General features: G+C 38.2%; 1 protein-coding gene across 6 annotated transcripts in view; it reads right to left on the bottom strand.

Moving 5' to 3' along the window:
- Positions 1 to 17546, bottom strand: part of Fgd4 (FYVE, RhoGEF and PH domain containing 4) — a 278130-nt gene that overhangs the window by 40513 nt on the left and 220071 nt on the right. For all 6 annotated transcript variants that reach the window (XM_008829641.3, XM_008829642.3, XM_029561875.1 and 3 more), the window contains 6 exons: positions 11983 to 12072; positions 9233 to 9378; positions 8667 to 8823; positions 3467 to 3605; positions 1589 to 1647; positions 1137 to 1283 (listed from right to left, as the gene is read on the bottom strand). In XM_008829641.3, the coding sequence (XP_008827863.1) occupies positions 1137 to 1283; positions 1589 to 1647; positions 3467 to 3605; positions 8667 to 8823; positions 9233 to 9378; positions 11983 to 12072 (738 nt within the window). The remainder of the gene's footprint in view (positions 1 to 1136; positions 1284 to 1588; positions 1648 to 3466; positions 3606 to 8666; positions 8824 to 9232; positions 9379 to 11982; positions 12073 to 17546) is intronic.

Here is a 17546-nt window from a genome sequence, read left to right as displayed (position 1 = left end):
ATTGTAATAGCTGTGTCATGGGGTTAACAAAATGTTTCTTTAGAAAAATAACTGTTGCTGGGCATGGTGGGATACACCTTTAATCCCAGCACTCTGGAAGCATAGGCAGGTGGATCCCTGTGAAATCAAGGCCAGCCTGGTTTATATAGTAAGTTTAGTCCAGCTGGGGGTTCCAGAGAGACCCTGTCTTAAAAAACAAATACATACCTCTTTATGACAATTAGCTTTTTATCAAATTTTCCATTCAAAGAAAGATGAAAACAGATGATGAAATCACAACCCTTGAGGACACCTCATATTACAGATGTAAAGGGGATGCTTGGCAGCAGTGAAGCTAGTCACTAGGCAGGCTCTTTATAAACATGTCTCTATAATAATTGTAACACAATATTTACTGACTTATTATTATTCAATGTTATCTTGCTATCTGTAACTGCTAGACATTATTATGGTCTCTATCACCTTTAAAGGTATAGAAAGAGTCAGCATTCATCTGTACAACAAACAATATATGTCATGTGGACATAAACTGAACAACAACAAAATGTTCTGTCTGTTCTCATTTCCTAGATGAAGTATTTCCAGGAAGGAAGGAAGGAAGGGAGAACTGGGAAGCACACACATGCCTGCCATTCACAGATATTTTATTTATTTACTTATTCTTATTTATTTATTATTATAAATAAATGTGCAGGAGTGTATTGCCTGCATATGTAAGTACACCCATGTGTGCATTGCCTGCAGAAGCCAGAAGAGGGTGTCAGAACCCCTGGAACTGGAGTTACTGACAGTTGTTAGCAGCCATCTGGTTGTTGGGAACCAAACCTGGGCCCTTTGCAAGAGCAGCCAGTACTTTTAACCACTGAGCCATTACTTTAACCCCATTCCACAGATGTTTTAGATTAGTGTCTGTAGAGGGTTAAGATTGCCGTCACAGGAAACTCTTTGCAACAAAATAGTCAAAAATAAAATAATTGTACTCAGTAGCTTATGAGAACAAAAGGAAATCAAGGAAGGAAACTTTCAGGAAGTATTCATATTCACCTTATGCTATAACCACAGAAAGGGTACCTTGTCTTTCAAGATGCACTTCAGCGAATTGTTCTATTTCAGCCTGCAGACACAGTAATACTCACTAAGAAAAGGTAGCGCTCTTGTGCTGATGTGTTCCGAGCAGCTAGTTTGAGGATCTGCCCTTCTTTTATTAGTTCATTTGAGGGATTTACAATGTCTTCTTCTTCTCCCAACATTTCATAAATCTCTAAGAGTTTCTTCAGATTTTCCTGAGAAATTAAAACAAAATACAGCAAGATCAAATATAAGGAGGTTTCAATTAGGTGATTTAAATCATGCTATGACTTTAACTAAAATCTGAAAATTTAAAAGGGAGTGGGAGTAAGCTTACATTTTAGCATAAAATGCATCAGTAAAGTGAATCCTAAGAAAAGAGGGAAGTGGATGATGTTTGTCAAGATTCTTTTTTGTTCATCCATATCTGTTCATTTCGGTCCAAGTCTACATAATCACTGGTTATGTTACCAATAAGTGTCTAACCAGAAAGTTCCCATCTCCTCTAAAAGCCACTTACCATTTTTCTTATTGCACTATTAGAATGGCTTGCTGCTGTAGATATAATTTCAAGTGACTCTGTGGAAGAAAAGAAAAGTAAAAATATAAATACGTTTTGTCCTTCTTGTGCTACTAGATAACAGAGTAATATAAATCAAAATAAGAGGAGATCTGAGACCAAAGACAATGAAAGTCAGTAATTTCCACTTACAAACTGGCATCCAGTTTTCAAAATCAACTTAAAGGATATTTACTTGCAAAAAGGCATGTATGATGGTAGTTAACCGTCATGTTTAATCTATAGTGGGCCTTGAAAATCAATATACATTTGTTGCGGACACTAACCAGATACAAAGTATTTTGCTGAGTAATGTCATACATACAGTGGTCCTACATCACCTGCCAATTTGCTGTAGCTCAAAAATATCACATGGAAAATTCCAGAAAAAAATTTGTAAGTTTTAAATCATTTTTATAATATACAGTTAAAATTGTTCTATTTTATTATTATTTATTATTTATTATTAGTGTACCCAATTTACCAATTAAATTATATCATAGGTATATGTAGGCAAAAATAGTACTGGAGTTTGGTACTCTCTACAATTTCAGGCATGCATGGAACGTTTTAGAAAGTATTCCCAGGGGACTACTGTCTATCCGTTAGTTCTTTCATCTCATTTGCCATACCAAAGAACTAAGGAAGTGATGTGTCAAGGTAAGACTACACAGATATGAACCTAGGTCTTCTTACTTAAACTTCCTGTGCTACATTGTGGCAACAGTATTTTACTAGTTTATGAGCAAATCGACTACTAAACTAACCTGGAGCAGGTGGTGGTAAGAGAGGGGAAAGGGAGCTCTTTGTGTGGCGCTCTGTGGCTAGGGAACATTTCTTAATTCTAAATCATGTTTTTTCCTACTATTTTGTCTTGCAAATACTGGCATGCTCAAGTCTGTTAACAAACAGCCCCATTCTTTCTGACTACCTTTTCTGTGCTCTTTGCACCAGTGAGGAGAGAATGCACTTTTGCTGTTCCATCTTCTATTTTCAGGTCTTTAACTACTTAATGCATATGAGTGTTTTTCCTGCATGTATGTTACATGTGTGCAATGCCTGTGGAGGTCAGAAGACAGCACTGGATCTCCTGGAACTGGAGTTACAGATGGCTGCTAACTGACATGTGGGTGCTGTGGACTGAGCCTGGGTCCTCTGCAAGAGCAGCCAGTGCTCTCAACTTCGGAGTCAACTCCCTAGCTTCTAATTTAGGGTTTTTAAAAGCCATCTCAGACTTTTACTGTAAGTAACATTCATCTCTAAATTGCATGAGAATCTAAAGTATTAATTAAACACAAATTTTAATAAAAAGCCTTTCATTCTAATCTAATGAAATAATCAAAGACTATCAATACAATATCAGTGGAATAAAGTTTTCTTGAAAAAATGTTACTAGACTATAAAACACATCATTTCCTGTATATCTTACGGGAGGTAAGACCAACTTTCCTTACATTATTTTTACTTAGTGAAAGTCACCTTAGCTTTCTTGATAGACATCAGCAGCACTTGCAGTTCCAAATGCTTGTGTTCTTCCCATGAGAAGGTAACTGTGTCTTCACAGTTACTTCAAATGTCTCTAAGACTATAGTTTTAGATTTCACAGTTATTAGCATGAATCCAGAATGAGAAATATGATTTGTACTTCTCCAAATCTGCAATCTGGGTTCAAAAGTGCCTTTCTTAACTGAGGTGTTGGTAACAGTTTCAAGTGAGGTTACTCTCTGACAGTAATGTTTGACTAAAGTAGCTCATATTATCATCATATGTATTTTTGGAACCACAAGGTTGCTTGGCTGCTTCAGTGTGCTATTGTTAAGGGAGAATAAAAACATTTACTTTTTGCATCACTCCAGTCCGGGGAGTCAGGGGGCAGTTTTCTTAGATAGTCCTTAAGGAGCATCTCATACCGAGGAATCCGCTGAACAGGCTCCAGCATGTGATGCTGGAGGGTTAGATTCCCACAGAACTTCTGTTTCTGTAATAAACCAAGGTTTTATTTTTAAATATTTCTATTACATTTATTATTTCTTGTGTGTGCATGTGAGTGTGTATGCATGTGTGCCATACTGAGAGTGTGGAAGTCAGAGGACAACTTGTGAGAGTTGGTTCACTCCTACCTATGTGAGGGTCCTGGGGATTGAACTCTGGTCATCAGGGGCAGGTGCCTTTATCCACTGAGACATCTTTCCAGCTTTCCCTCCCCCATAAGCCAGGTTTTTAAAGGAATAATTAAAAATTAGGTTAGCCAATCTAACCTAATACAGAACTTTCAAAAAAAAGCAGTATTTTTCTGCAAAGTGTAGTTGTGTATGCCTGTATTATATATCTGAGATGTTTTGGAAAACACATGTTTCTGAACCCCATTCAGTCAAGGAAATCACAATTTGGGGGAAGTAGCTAGGAAATATACATTAAAAAAATCCCAGATTTTTATAATGCTAAAGGTTCAGGTCCACTAATTTAGTGTATCAACAGAAAGAGAAAAAAACCTAGCAGAACACTTCAGATTGCTAGCAACCACTTTAATTAATCACTCCTCAGGTGTGTGAAATCATATTATTAAACCATTTTACAGAGATTTTTATATATATGTGTGTATGTTTAGTGAGGCTCACTAAGAACAATTGTAGAAAGTAACTTTGGAGGGTGTCAGGATGGTCTAGTGGCCAAAGGTGCAAGACGAAATATTTTTAGACCTGGCAGAAACTATTTCATAATAAGGCAATTATTAAAAAAAAAACAATACTCCATAAGAGAATGATGAGGCCTAGTCAACCTACTATCTGTCAGGGAATTTTAGCTTATCCTCAAGTCAAGGCATTCTTCATTAGAAAAAAAAATTCTAGTTCTTAGAGAAAAACAGCCTTTAATGCTTGCTTGCAAGAAGAGAGAGAGAGAAAAAAAAATCAAGATGCGGCGCTTGTATTACACAATGTAGAACTCCTTTAAAAATATTTACTGAACTTTTTACAATGATCAGGACACTGAGACAGGGAAATGGCAGTGACAGAGCCGCAACATGCTGATTTTGTTCTAACAAAATTGCCATAAAGAACTGTACAAACTTCACCCAGCCATTACTTACTGAAGTTTGGGGGTAGAAGACTAGACACAACAAACTTGCAGGTACCTGTCATGATAGTTAAGGCATGAGAAAATATGATGTCACTGAGGGTGTGGAGACAGACACTGGAGAAGAAAAATCTTGAGTGCTGTCTAGATTTTCGTTGACAAAAAGGGCTAGTAAAAGAATGAAAATTAGAGCCAATGTTCAGATGAAAGAAGGAAGTACAGACAGAAGGGTGAGAGGGCCGACATGGGACTTTTGGTTATGAATGAGGACACAGGAAACCTTCTCTATTTAAAGCTGAGTAAAGTTAAACTATTTCAGCATTTTAGAAACTTGTCAGAGGGATACAACAATCTAAAAAACATTTATGAAAGCATAAATGTAAGCAACCCTAATTAAATTCAGTAGGTTAAAAGAAAATCTGTTGAGCTTCGGGAAGAGCAGAGGATTTGTGGCATCCTAGCCGGGAACTGCTGCCCCCTTCCCTGGATTCTTGTTAACATAAAGGCTCTGCCAGGGTGCTGCAGGCAGCTTCTATGCTAAGTTTGAGAGAGAGCCAATTTGGAGTTGTGGGCGATGAAGACATGATCAGTAAAAATGAGGAAAATGAGTAAAGATTATCAAGTCGGAGGGTGGGTAGGGTGGCACACGGCTCTGCAAGCCTGAAAGCTGTGGTTGGGGCAAGCATATTTTTGACCTAGATTGTATGAACAATTAAGAGGACCAAAGCAAGAAAATCCCTGGCTGCTCCCATACTATGTGTCATGTGGTCAGAAGACAGGAAAGGATCAAATGGACTCAAAAGTGCACTGACCTTTAAAGAGACTCCATTACCCTCAGCTAGGTTTATCAATACAGCAAAGGAGCTTATGCTTTCCAGGTAACTGAGCCTCTCTAGTAGTTGCTTGACCCTTAACTAATTCAGACATACAAACAATCCCTAGAAAGACTGGCTCACAAACACAGTCATATTCAACAAAAAAAACTGAGTGGAGAGGAAAGGCATTTTATAGATACAGTCTAAGCAGAAAAGGAACAAAGAAATCACAAGCATGTAGGAGAAATAAGAGGATACAGGTTGCTAGGATAAGTATGACCTCTGACAATATCCTCATACACTGGATGTGGCAGAGACATCAATGTAGCTACGGATATGCTTAGGAAAATCAAATAATGCTTGAAAAACCAAAGGAAACTACAAAACAGTGAAAGCATAAATAGTAGTTTTCAAGGAGATGGATAATAGAGACAGACAGATAGAAAGATAAGTGGAAGGATAGAAAGACAAACAAAAAAAGAGACAACGTGGAACCTAATAGTATAACTGAAAAGTATAACTGAAATGAAAATTTCATCATAGAATTTCAACAGCAGATGTGAGATTACAGATTAATCAACTTTGAAGAAAGTTTAGTAGAAATTATATATTCTATGAAGCAGAGGACTGGGTATTGTAGTTCGCGTCCATACTCTCAGTACTTGGGAGACTGAGGCAGGAGGAGTATGTGTTCAAGTTCAGTTTGGGTGACATAGTGAGTTCCAGGTCAACCTCTAGTGTAACATCCTGTCTCAAAACCCCAAAATAAACAAAGGAACCCAAACAACAGAAACCATTCAAAGAAAGGATAGTGAAGATAAAATGAAAGCTTCGATTTCTATTTGGGGGAAGAAGGAGTCCAGGAAGGCAGAAAGCTGGGAAGACAGGGAGGTAGTAAGGGTAGGGAATCACTGAGAGCAAAATAACAACACAGGCATGAAAATGCCACACTGAAACTCATCAGTTTGCAAACTAACTTTTAAACTGAAGAACACACTCCACACAAAGAGGGATTAAAGAAACACAATTTCATAAACTTGAAGGAAAACACTTTCATAGTGGAAGTTAGAAAAAAGACAAAAAAGAAAAGTATAGAGAATATATCCAGAAGAAATGATGAAGCAGGCAAAATGGCTCAGCTGATCAAAGGGCTTGCTGCACAAGCCAGACAGCCTGAGTTCAATCCCTGGGACCCAAGGGGAAGGGAGAGAACTGACTCCTGAAAGCTATCCTCTGACTTCTACACACATGTGCTAGTGTGCATACACACACAGGGACAGACAGACAGACAGACACACACACACATGGGAAAATTAGCTAAAACCACAAAGTAATTTAAAAAAATAATTTACAAATACAAGAAGTCCAACCTCAAAGGAGGATAAATAGGAAGAGTCAAACCTGAACATATAGGGAAACACATGAAAGAGACAAGAGATAAACAAAGCATTATACATAGGAGCTTTGCTTTGCAGAGATAAACAAAGCATTACACATAGGAGCTTCGCAGAGATAAAGCATTACACATAGGAGTTTCGCAGATTCCTGGAAATCAGTCCAGGAGAGAGAAAGGGCGACACACTCAACACTGAACTAAAGCACATGGACTGAGAAATCAAACTGTCATGAGGCAAAAGCTCAGCACTTGAATAAAAGCACTGACAGACTTGTCAGGATCTACCTTAAAAGAAACAATATGCCAGGCGTGGTGGTGCACCCCTTTAATCCCAACACTTGGGAGGCAGAGGGAGGCCGATCTTTGTGAGTTTGAGGCCAGCCTGGTCTATATAGTGAGTTCCAGGACATCTGGGGCCACAAGGAGACCCTGTCTCAAAAAGACAAAAACAAAACAAAACAAAACAAAACAAAAGAAACAACAATCATCTTATGCTTAAAAGAAACTACTATGGTAATGGCAAATGAATTAATATTATATATATTAATTTTCTTCATATCATTCCTTAACTAAAAAGTATAATGTATACATAATCATAGCACTATAATACTGGATTTAAAACACAGAAAATTGTGTTTTAAAGTATATATGACACTAATAGGACAGCATGGAGCACAGAACAAAAGTACACAGGAATGAAATATTTCACTAAGATTAATGTTAGTATAATCTGACCCAGGTGGTGGTGATTTAAGGCACATATTATTATCCTAAGAACAATCAGTAGGAAAATAATTTAAAAATACGTTAAAAATAGATGGAATCAAAATGGTGCAATAAAACCTACTTATATAACACAAAAAGCAGAAGCCAAAGCCAAGGAGCTAAGACTATCATGTGATGCAGAGAATTCTACTTCAACACTTGAAGTGCATTTGAGAGTCAGTCATTAATAATTCTGAGTTTTGACTACAGAATTAATGGAAATTATTATGGTACTATTAAAACATATTATGTAGGCTTGAAAAAATGTAAGCAAACCATGATATAAAGTAACTTAAAAAATCAGGTTTCAGGACTGAAGAGATGGCTGAGTGCTTAAGAGCACTGACTGCTCTTGCAGAGGACCCAAGTTTGAGTCCCAGCACTGACATGGTGGCTAACAACCATCCATAATGCCAGTTTCAGAGGAATGTGACATACTCTTCTGATCTCCACGGGCAATGCATGACATGGGTGCACTTACATACATGCAGGAAATACACCCATACACACAAAATGAAAATAAATATTAAAAAAACAGGTGTCATTGCACTGCAGTCATTTCTCATTTCCAGTCTTTCTAGAAACTCAGAACTCACTTTATAATTATTTATTTATTTATTTGTTTATTTATTTATTTTTGAGATGTAGCTTCACTATGTAGCCAAGATGGGCCTCAAGCTTCGCCACCTGCTGCTTCAGCATCCTGAATGCTGCATTACAGGCATAGGCCCATCACACCTGGCTCACTTTATACATTTATGTAGACTCTAAAAGAGCTAGCCTTTGCTAATTCCAAATAAATGCAGCATTTCCTATCACTTAGTGTGTGGCATGCACTCAGTGATTTCTTTAACTTTGCATTATTCAGGGTGGAATGGATTTTGGCTAAGTATCTTGGAAAAATCTTTGCGTATCAATTTTAGATCTAAAAGACCATGATTTGTAAGGAAATATGAACCCATAACCATGAACAAAACTGTCCTATTACCTGAATTTCCTCAATTACTGATTTGAACTGGGGAATGCGTTCTGTCATGTTCTTAACCAATTCCACTGCATTATCAAACCCCTTCACATATTCTCCATACATCTTAAGGAACGGGGCCAGCTTCTGAAGGATATCTCCAATTCTGGGAGTAGTTTCCCTATAGGAAATACAGAAACAAGATTCATATTTATTACAGAGTGAATAAGGAAGTAGGTCTGCAGATAAAGTAATCACTGCACACACACACTGCTTTCTCAGATCCACTTTGTTGTGAGCTTTTCAAAGGGGAGTTTAAGGACAGCTGAAAGATGCTATGGAATTCTCAGAGTTCCTGTTTACCCTTGATTCTTGTCTTCACTAGTCAAAACATCAACTGGAAAACATAAATGAAACCTTTTCCACTGACACATGACAATGTAGTATAACATCAGAGGTTTTTAATGTAAAAATTTGGCACTATGTCTAGCTGTAGTTGTGTGTGGCATTTTCATTTTAGTCTAAAAGCTGAAAAACATGGCATCTCGCATGCATGCCTTCAGCATACAATCTCCGTTTCCTTCTCTTACCATTCTTGCATTCGTTTCTCCAGCTCTGGTAATAGGAATTTACTATGGAAGGCATTTATTGATGAAATGTTAGAAAAGATTTTATTCACCATCTCTGCAGGAAATGAGCCTCGGTTTGCTTCTTCTAACAGTTTGCAGTAAAATACCTGAATAAGAGAATAAAGCAAGCGTTACTTCAGGGTTGTTGGCTAACTAACCTGCACTGTGCGAGTCCTGTACAGGGCTTGAAACTGATGGAGTTTATGGTCTCAGAAATCAATCACTACTTGAAATGAAGGAGTGGGTACACATTTTGATTTGGAAGAACCTTAAATAAGAACGACAAAGATTAGATTGTAACTGAGGTAAATATAGAGCCTCTTTGTGCCAGAGAATTTCCAACTGAGGTTCATGGGATTGACCCTTTTCATCCACAGTTTTAGGGAAGGGATGTACAAGGACTTTATTATGCACACAATGTGGTTTTTTCCACTGATTATGTTTTGAATGACTTCTATAGCAATTATTACACATTGCCCTCACTGTGGGTGACAGTATTGTTGACTTGACAGAACCTAGAATCACCTGGAAGATGGGCCATGTCTGTGGGGCATTATTTTGGTTCTACTAATAGAGATGGGAAGATGTGCTCACTGTGAGTGGGACCATTCCCTGGATGGGATCCTGGACTGCACCAGTGGAGAAGGGATGCTAAGCAGCACCATGCTTTTGTTGGTCTTGGCTCTTGACTGGTTGCTGCAAGCTCCTGCTGCCTTGACTTCTCCACCAGAATGGACTCTACCTTGAATCGAGCCAGAATAAACTCTTCTTTCTTAAGCTGCTTTTGTCAGAGTTTTTAGCACAGCAACAGAAAAGTACTAGACATGGCTGTTGATATAAATCTAATTTTTTCCTATTCATATTTTATGCATCTTGGGTAGGGAAGATAAATAATGTAGTTCTCATAAATAGAACAGATGCTTAATATATAGACATTGAGTGAAAAATCTTAAGCTCTTAGCTATGCTTAACCAGGGTTATAATAGTTCTGCCATTCTGTTAAAGTAAGCAGAAAGAAGTCTGTTCCTTCACCTTGCCCAAATGTTTATTAATTTTCTAAATTTATGTAACTCCACTTTATTGGGAAGCAAAAAAGAACAAAAAACTATCTCCTTTAGGCATTCCAACAGACAGGATACTACAGTAATTAAGTTACTAACACATTTAAAAAGTCAGTAAAAGAAGCCAAGTTAATTTGGCATTAAAAAGTGAAATTTGTGGGGCTGCAAAGGTGGCTAAGCTGTTAAGACTACTGGCTGCTCTTACAGAAGACCCAGGTTCAAATCCCAGTACACATGGTGGCAAACAACCCTCCCTAACTCCAGTTCCAGAGGCTCCAACGCCCTCTTCTAGCTTTTGGGGGCACTGTATACACAGGTGCACTTACATACATGCAGGAAATACACCCATACACATAAAATACAAATAAATTAAATAAAGTTTTAAAAAAGTACAATTTCCTCTGAAGAAAATACCTCTCTCTACTATGGGAACACTTCCAAGATGGTAATTCCCATAGAGAAGAAAAATTATCTCAAAGGTCCAAACTTTGCATGAATGAATTTTGTATTACGGTAATAAAGTTACTTGAAATTGAGTATTTGAACTACAGCCTCACTATTTCAAAGAGCATAAGCCTTAAACTGGCTCCTTAAGACTCATACTAATGGTGTATAGGATCCTCTGGGAACCAATGATAAGGTGTGCCCAGGACCATGTGTTTCCATGAAATCCCAGTTTCCCAGTGACAGAAGTAGAATGAGACAACTAATACTCAAACATGGCAGCTTATTTTTCAAAACAATTATTTATTTATTTATTATCTATCTATTTATTTATTTTTATGTGTATGAGTGTTCTGCCCACATGCATGTAAGTTCACCTGTGTTGTTCAACACCAGCTGAGGCCAGAACATCCCTTGGAACTGGAGTTTTGGATGGTTGTTACCACCATTCTAGGAATCTAACTCAGGTCCTCTGCAAAAGCAGCCAGTGTTCTTAACTACTGAGCCACCTCTCCAGCCCCCTAACTTCCTTTTTAATAAGGAAAGTCTTCATTAGCATATAACCTATCAGCTCAGGACCACAGTGCTTTAGCTCTCAACAGCGATCCTGATACACTTTGATGCTTTCCAAATGTATGGAAGAAATCATGCTCAAGGCTGTACCATGATGAAAGTATAAAATGTGAAAAAGTAGACCCATGTATGCAACAAATATTAACTGGATGGCTTTACAGCAGATACTCTATCTAAAAGTTCCATATAAGGTTGAACAAGTAGACTGTCAAAATCTTGTGACAGCACCATCTAATACCACTAACAGTGCTAAATATTAAACAGGACAAATAGAAGGAGCAATATAATCATGTTAGCATTAAAATCACCAATATTCTATTTAGATTTTGATAGTAATATGGCCTCCTAGGATTGTAATGATCAAGAAATAGACTAATGTTTAACATTATAGGACATAGGTAAGTAAAGGCATTCTGTGACATATAAAGAGAAATTTCTGTTACACATCACAAAAAATGCTTATACTTTCAGAAAATTCACCAATGAACACAAAAGTTCTGAAAATTTCCTTAAGCAATTAACTTGCATTATCCAAACCTGCCAGGCCTGTCTTGTACCTCCTAAAATATTTTAATTCCTATGTTAAATGATATAAGAAAGTAAAAAAAATTATTTTGAAAGGGCAAATATTACCTGATCTAAGAGGTCGAGTCGGATGACATAAGCTCTTTCTGTAAGCAAAAGTTCACTGGCTATTTTATGTAGTTTTTGCTCATTAGTCTCCTAAAAATCAAATAAATATCACATGTAAGAAAAGGAAGCTTGGATAAGTTTTTTTCAATCAAAAATAATAATAAAAACGTTTGATCAAAGCAATTTTTTCAAGTACCTCAGATACTCCCCTTCAGCCATCAAGGAACATGCAAGCAGAGATGAACAAAAACAGAACTGAGTGATCAGAGTTGAACTACATCTTCTTTAACTTCTATACTAGTTAACACTATTATCTACCTTTTGCTCACTAACACAATTTTTTCTTTCTCAGTTCCCAGCACTACACTGAGACCTCACTCTTACCTACTTCTTAGACACAAGAACACCTTATTATTAGCTCTATGCAGTTAACATTTTGCTTTTAAAGATACAGTATATGAAAATTTCAATCAAGTATAGTAACCAAGAAAACAAGCCCAGAGTGGTGGTGCATGCCTTTAACTCCAGCACTCAGGCAGCAGACGCAGGTAGCTATCTCTGTGAGATGGAGGCCAGCCTGGTCTAAGACATAGTGACTTCCAGACCAGATGGGGCTACAGGGAGACCCTGTCTCAAAAAAGTCAAAGCAAGCAAGCAAGCAAGCAAGCAAACAAACAAACAAACCCCAGTGGCTTTCCTTCAGTGCTATACTGGGACTGCTTGGTATTCAGCCTCATGGACAGGAGTCTCAGCCTCTCCTTAAGGGTGTGGCCCCGGGTAACTCAACCAGGCTCCACTGGATGGCCCCGCATCCATGAGTATATGGGTAGTATAAATTGGACTCAGTGGGTTATAAAAACAACAACACATGGTGATTTGGAAGGGAAGACTGCTTACAACATCTCTGAGATGCATACATGGAAGTTATTAAACTTACTTCTCTCAAGGTCAAAGAAGGAAACATGTTCACTTGTTTCCTGTTTGCCTTTTGAAAGACTGCAGCAGACTTCTATTTCCTTTGACCATAACATGTTCATATGTAATAAGATATGAAAGCTTATTACTCAGAAAGTATTTGTGCTTGCTTTTAGAACTTTGTCCCCTTAACTTCTCCTTTGGAGTGCAATGAAAAAAATCAGTCTTAGGCTTTGGGAGTGTTGCTTTTTGAAGATTTCAAATAGGCCTCTTTAAAATAGTATTATTATGTTATGTGTATGAGCATATTGCCTGCATGTGTGTAGATGCACCCATGTCATTCAGTGCCTGGGGAGGTCAGAGGAGGCTGCCGGATCCCCTGGAACTGGAGTTATGAACGACTGTTAGCTGCCATGTGGGTGCTAGGAACTGAACCTGGGTCCTCTGCAAGAACCACTGAGCCATCTCTCCAGCCCCTCATATAGACCTCTTTACCTAGAGTAAAAAATACATGATGAATTGGAAAGTCTTCTTGTAACAAAGCCACCCTCTGAGATGTATCCAAGAAATTTACTACTCTCAAGGAGTTAAAGCAGAAAACTAGCCTGTGCACCAGTCCAGCTTGGTGAGAGCTCAGATCCTTTTCTTTTTGCTGTGTTCCTGAACTCCCAGGCCTAGCTTGGGTTGCACAGTTTGTACACCAGATAAGCTAGGTGAGTTCCCCAGAACCTCATTTGCCTGTCCTGTCCCCACCCTCTGAGACCCAGGTGACGGTATGCAGTTTGTGCACCAGCCAAGCTAGGTGAGTGCCCCGAGTCCCACCTGCATGTACAGTTCCCACATTCCCAGAAGCCCTATCTCAAGTTGCTCAGCCTATGTATCAGCTCAGTTGTGAGTTACCCATATCCTCACCCACCCACACCATCCCCATATATAGCTGGGGTGATGCAGGCAGTATACCAGCCCAGTCATGTGAGTTGCCCCTGATCCCACTTTACCAGTACCATCCCCACACTCCCAGATCTACCTTATGTAGTGCACCTTGCTTGTGCACCAGCCCAAGCAGACCTGGAAGGACTCACATACATATATGTTTTTAGTTATCACTGAACTGGAATCATCTTTGTTCCTCCAATCAAAAATCAAAACCAAGGGGCTGAAGAGATGGCTCAGTGGTTAAGAGTACCAGCTGCTCTTGTAGAGGACCCAGGTTCAAGTCCCAGCACCCACATGGTGACTAATAACCATCCGTAACTCCAGTTTCAGGGTATTCAATGCGATCTTCTGACTCTGTGGGCACTGCACAACATGGGTGCACTTATACACATGCAGGCAACACACTCAAACACATAAAATAAAAATAATAACATATTAATCAAAACCGAGAATCTGAAGCACTGAGCTACCAACTCTTTATATCTGATCTGAAATCGATCAAGATTGGACAATAACAAATGCAGAACCAAACAGGCACAACAGAGGTAGGCAAGAATCTCCTATCAGATACATAACCAATGAAAGAGCTCCACATGCCCAGATTACATCACAAAACACAAATAATATGAAAGGTGAAGATAATATGTCTCCTTTCTCCAACAACCAACTAGTCTGATAGAAATATAGTCCAATGAGAATTGCAGAGATGAACCCCAAGACACGAGCAAAACTCAACAGCCCAGTTAGAAAATGGAGGAGAAAGACTTACCAATAGAATGGATTAAGTAAAAGATAAAATACCAGGACCTGAAGATAAAGTAGAGGAATTGGACCACACAAGCAAAGAGCATGAAACAATTTGGGATACCATGAAAAGACCAAATCTATGAATTACAGTCACAGAAGAATCCCAGATCAATGACACAGACCAGATTTTCAACAGGATTGCAGAAAAAAACTTCCCTAAATTAAGGAAAGACATACACATTCAGATACAAGAAGCACAAAGAACACCAAGTAGTCAGGACCAGAAAAAAACTGTCCATGGCATATCATAGCAAAAACACTAAATACACATAACAAAGAGAGGGTACTGAAAGCTGCAAGAGAAAAATCATAAGTCACATATAAAGGAAAACCTATCAGTATAAGAGCTGACTTCTCAATGGAAACTTTAAAAGCCAGAAGAGCCTGGAGCAAAGTATTCCAAGTTCTAATTGATCACAGATGCCAACACAGACTACTTTGCCCAGCAAAACTACCTGCATAGTTTAAGGAGAAAGAAAAACTTTCCATGATAAAACAGGTCAAAGGCATTCATGTCTGCCAAACCAGCCCTATGGAGAATACTGGAAGCAACACTATGCATTGAAGAGAGCAGTAAACATAGCCAAGGGGCTACAGAAAGAATACAAGCTATAATTACAGAAAAACAAAAGACTAAGATCAAAAACAGAAAATAAAATGACAGTAATAAATACACATCTTTCAATAACAACTTTAAACATTAATGGGTTCAACTCCCCAATCAAAAGACACAGGTTAGTTGCATGGACTAAGGAACAAAATCCATCTTTTTGTTGATTATGAGAATCTCATTTTACCTTCAAAGATAGGTACCATCTTAGAGGGAAAGGATGGAAAAAGTATTCCAAGCAAATGGAACCAGGAAACAAGCAGGTGTTGCTATCCTAATATGTGAAACATAGACTTCAAACTAGAATTAATCAGAAGTGATAAAGAACATTTCATCTTAATCAAGGAAACAACTAACCAAGATGGCAGTACAATCATAAACATACATGCACCAAACTCTGCAGTACTCAATTTCACAAAAGAGTACTACTGGAATTTAAGACACAGATTAACACCAACTCAGTAATAGCAGGTGGCTTCAGTACTCCACTTCTTCCAATAGAGAGGTCATCTGGATTAAAAACTAAACAGAGAAACAAAGGAATTAAATGACCTTACAGATATCTACAGAATATTCCATGTAAACATTAAAGAATACACATTCCACTTAGCAGCTGACAGAAATGTCTCTAAAACAGATCACATATTGGGACACAAAACAAATCTCAAGAAATATAGAAAAACTGAAATAACTTCATGTATCCTATCTGACCATACTGCAATAAAGCTTCAAATCAACAGGAAAAAAATCTAGTAACTATACAAACAGATGGAGATTAACAACATACTATTGAATGATGAATGAATGGGTCAAAGAAGAAATTAAGAAAAGAAAAATCCTAGAAATAAAAATACATCACAACAAAACTTCTGTGAAACATTAGAAGTCCTAAGAGGGAAATTTATAGCTCTAAGTCTTTATATTAAAAAATCAGAAAAAGTGGGGCTAGAGAGATAGATCAGTGGTTAAGAACACTGACTGCTCTTGCAGAGGGCCCAGGTTTGATTCCCAGCACCCACATGGTGGCTATGAACTTTCCTTAACTCCAGTTCCAGGGGAATCTGAGGCCCTCTCTGACCTCTGTGGCATTGCACGACATGGGTGCACTCACATACATGCAGGCAATACATTCATATACATAAAATAAAAAAATTTTAAAAATCAGAAAAAGAACTAATAATGACTTATGACACAACTCAAGAATCTGGATAAACAAGAACAAATCAAACTCAAACCTAGCAATCAAGAAAAAATAATAAAAATAAGAGCAAAATGAATGAACAAAGAAAATAATATAAGGAATCAACAAATCTAAGAACTGGTTAAAGGTAAATAAGATTGACAGACCCTTGACTTAACTAAGCAAAAGAAAGAACAGACCCAAATAAACAAAATCAGAGATCACCAGGGAAAACATCAAAACAGGCACTAAAGTAATCCTGAACATTGTAAGGCAAATACTTTAAAAACCTATACTCCATTAAGGTAGAAAACCTAGAAGAAATAGATGAATTTCTAGATTTAATGAATCACTGAAGTTATACCAAGAAGAGATCAACAAGTTAAACAGAGCCCAAGAAAGAAGATCGAAACAGTGATACCAAATTTTCGAACTAAAAAAAGTCCAGGTCCAGATGGAGTCACAGCACAACTCTACCAGACTTTCAAAGAAGACCTACATATTCAAAAATAAAGAAACAAGAGAGTACTTCTAAACTCTTTCTACAAAGTCAGTATTACTCTAAGGCCAAAACTAGGCAAACAGCAACAACAAAGAAAGAAAAAAACACGCAATTGTCCCCTATGAACAAAGATGCAAAAATTGTCACTATTTGGAAATAGAACATAAATATATATCAAAAAGATAATATACCATGAGCAAGTTGGTTTTATTCCAGAGATGCAGGGATGATTTAAAATATGTAAGTCAAGCTCTGCTTCCCTGGACCTGTACCACCGGCTAACTCTCCTAGCCTGCACTACTATCCTCAGGCCTCTTGGGGTAAGTCTATAGCACAGCTCTCCGCGCCGGGACTCCCAAAGCCTCATTCACCCTTCCACCCGACCCCCCACAAGTTGGTTTTATTCCAGAGATGCAGGGATGATTTAAAATATGTAAGTCAAGCTCTGCTTCCCTGGACCTGTACCACCGGCTAACTCTCCTAGCCTGCACTACTATCCTCAGGCCTCTTGGGGTAAGTCTACAGCGCAGCTCTCCGCGCCGGGACTCCCAAAGCCTCATTCCCCCTTCCCCCCCCCCCCCCGCCCCCCTGCCTCCCCGCCCGCCGTTCTATAC

This window comes from Nannospalax galili, unplaced genomic scaffold, assembly GCF_000622305.1.
Source record: "Nannospalax galili isolate Female #2095 unplaced genomic scaffold, S.galili_v1.0 scaffold454, whole genome shotgun sequence".
Taxonomy (NCBI): domain Eukaryota; kingdom Metazoa; phylum Chordata; class Mammalia; order Rodentia; family Spalacidae; genus Nannospalax; species Nannospalax galili.
This window is presented reverse-complemented; position numbering and strand designations above follow the sequence as displayed.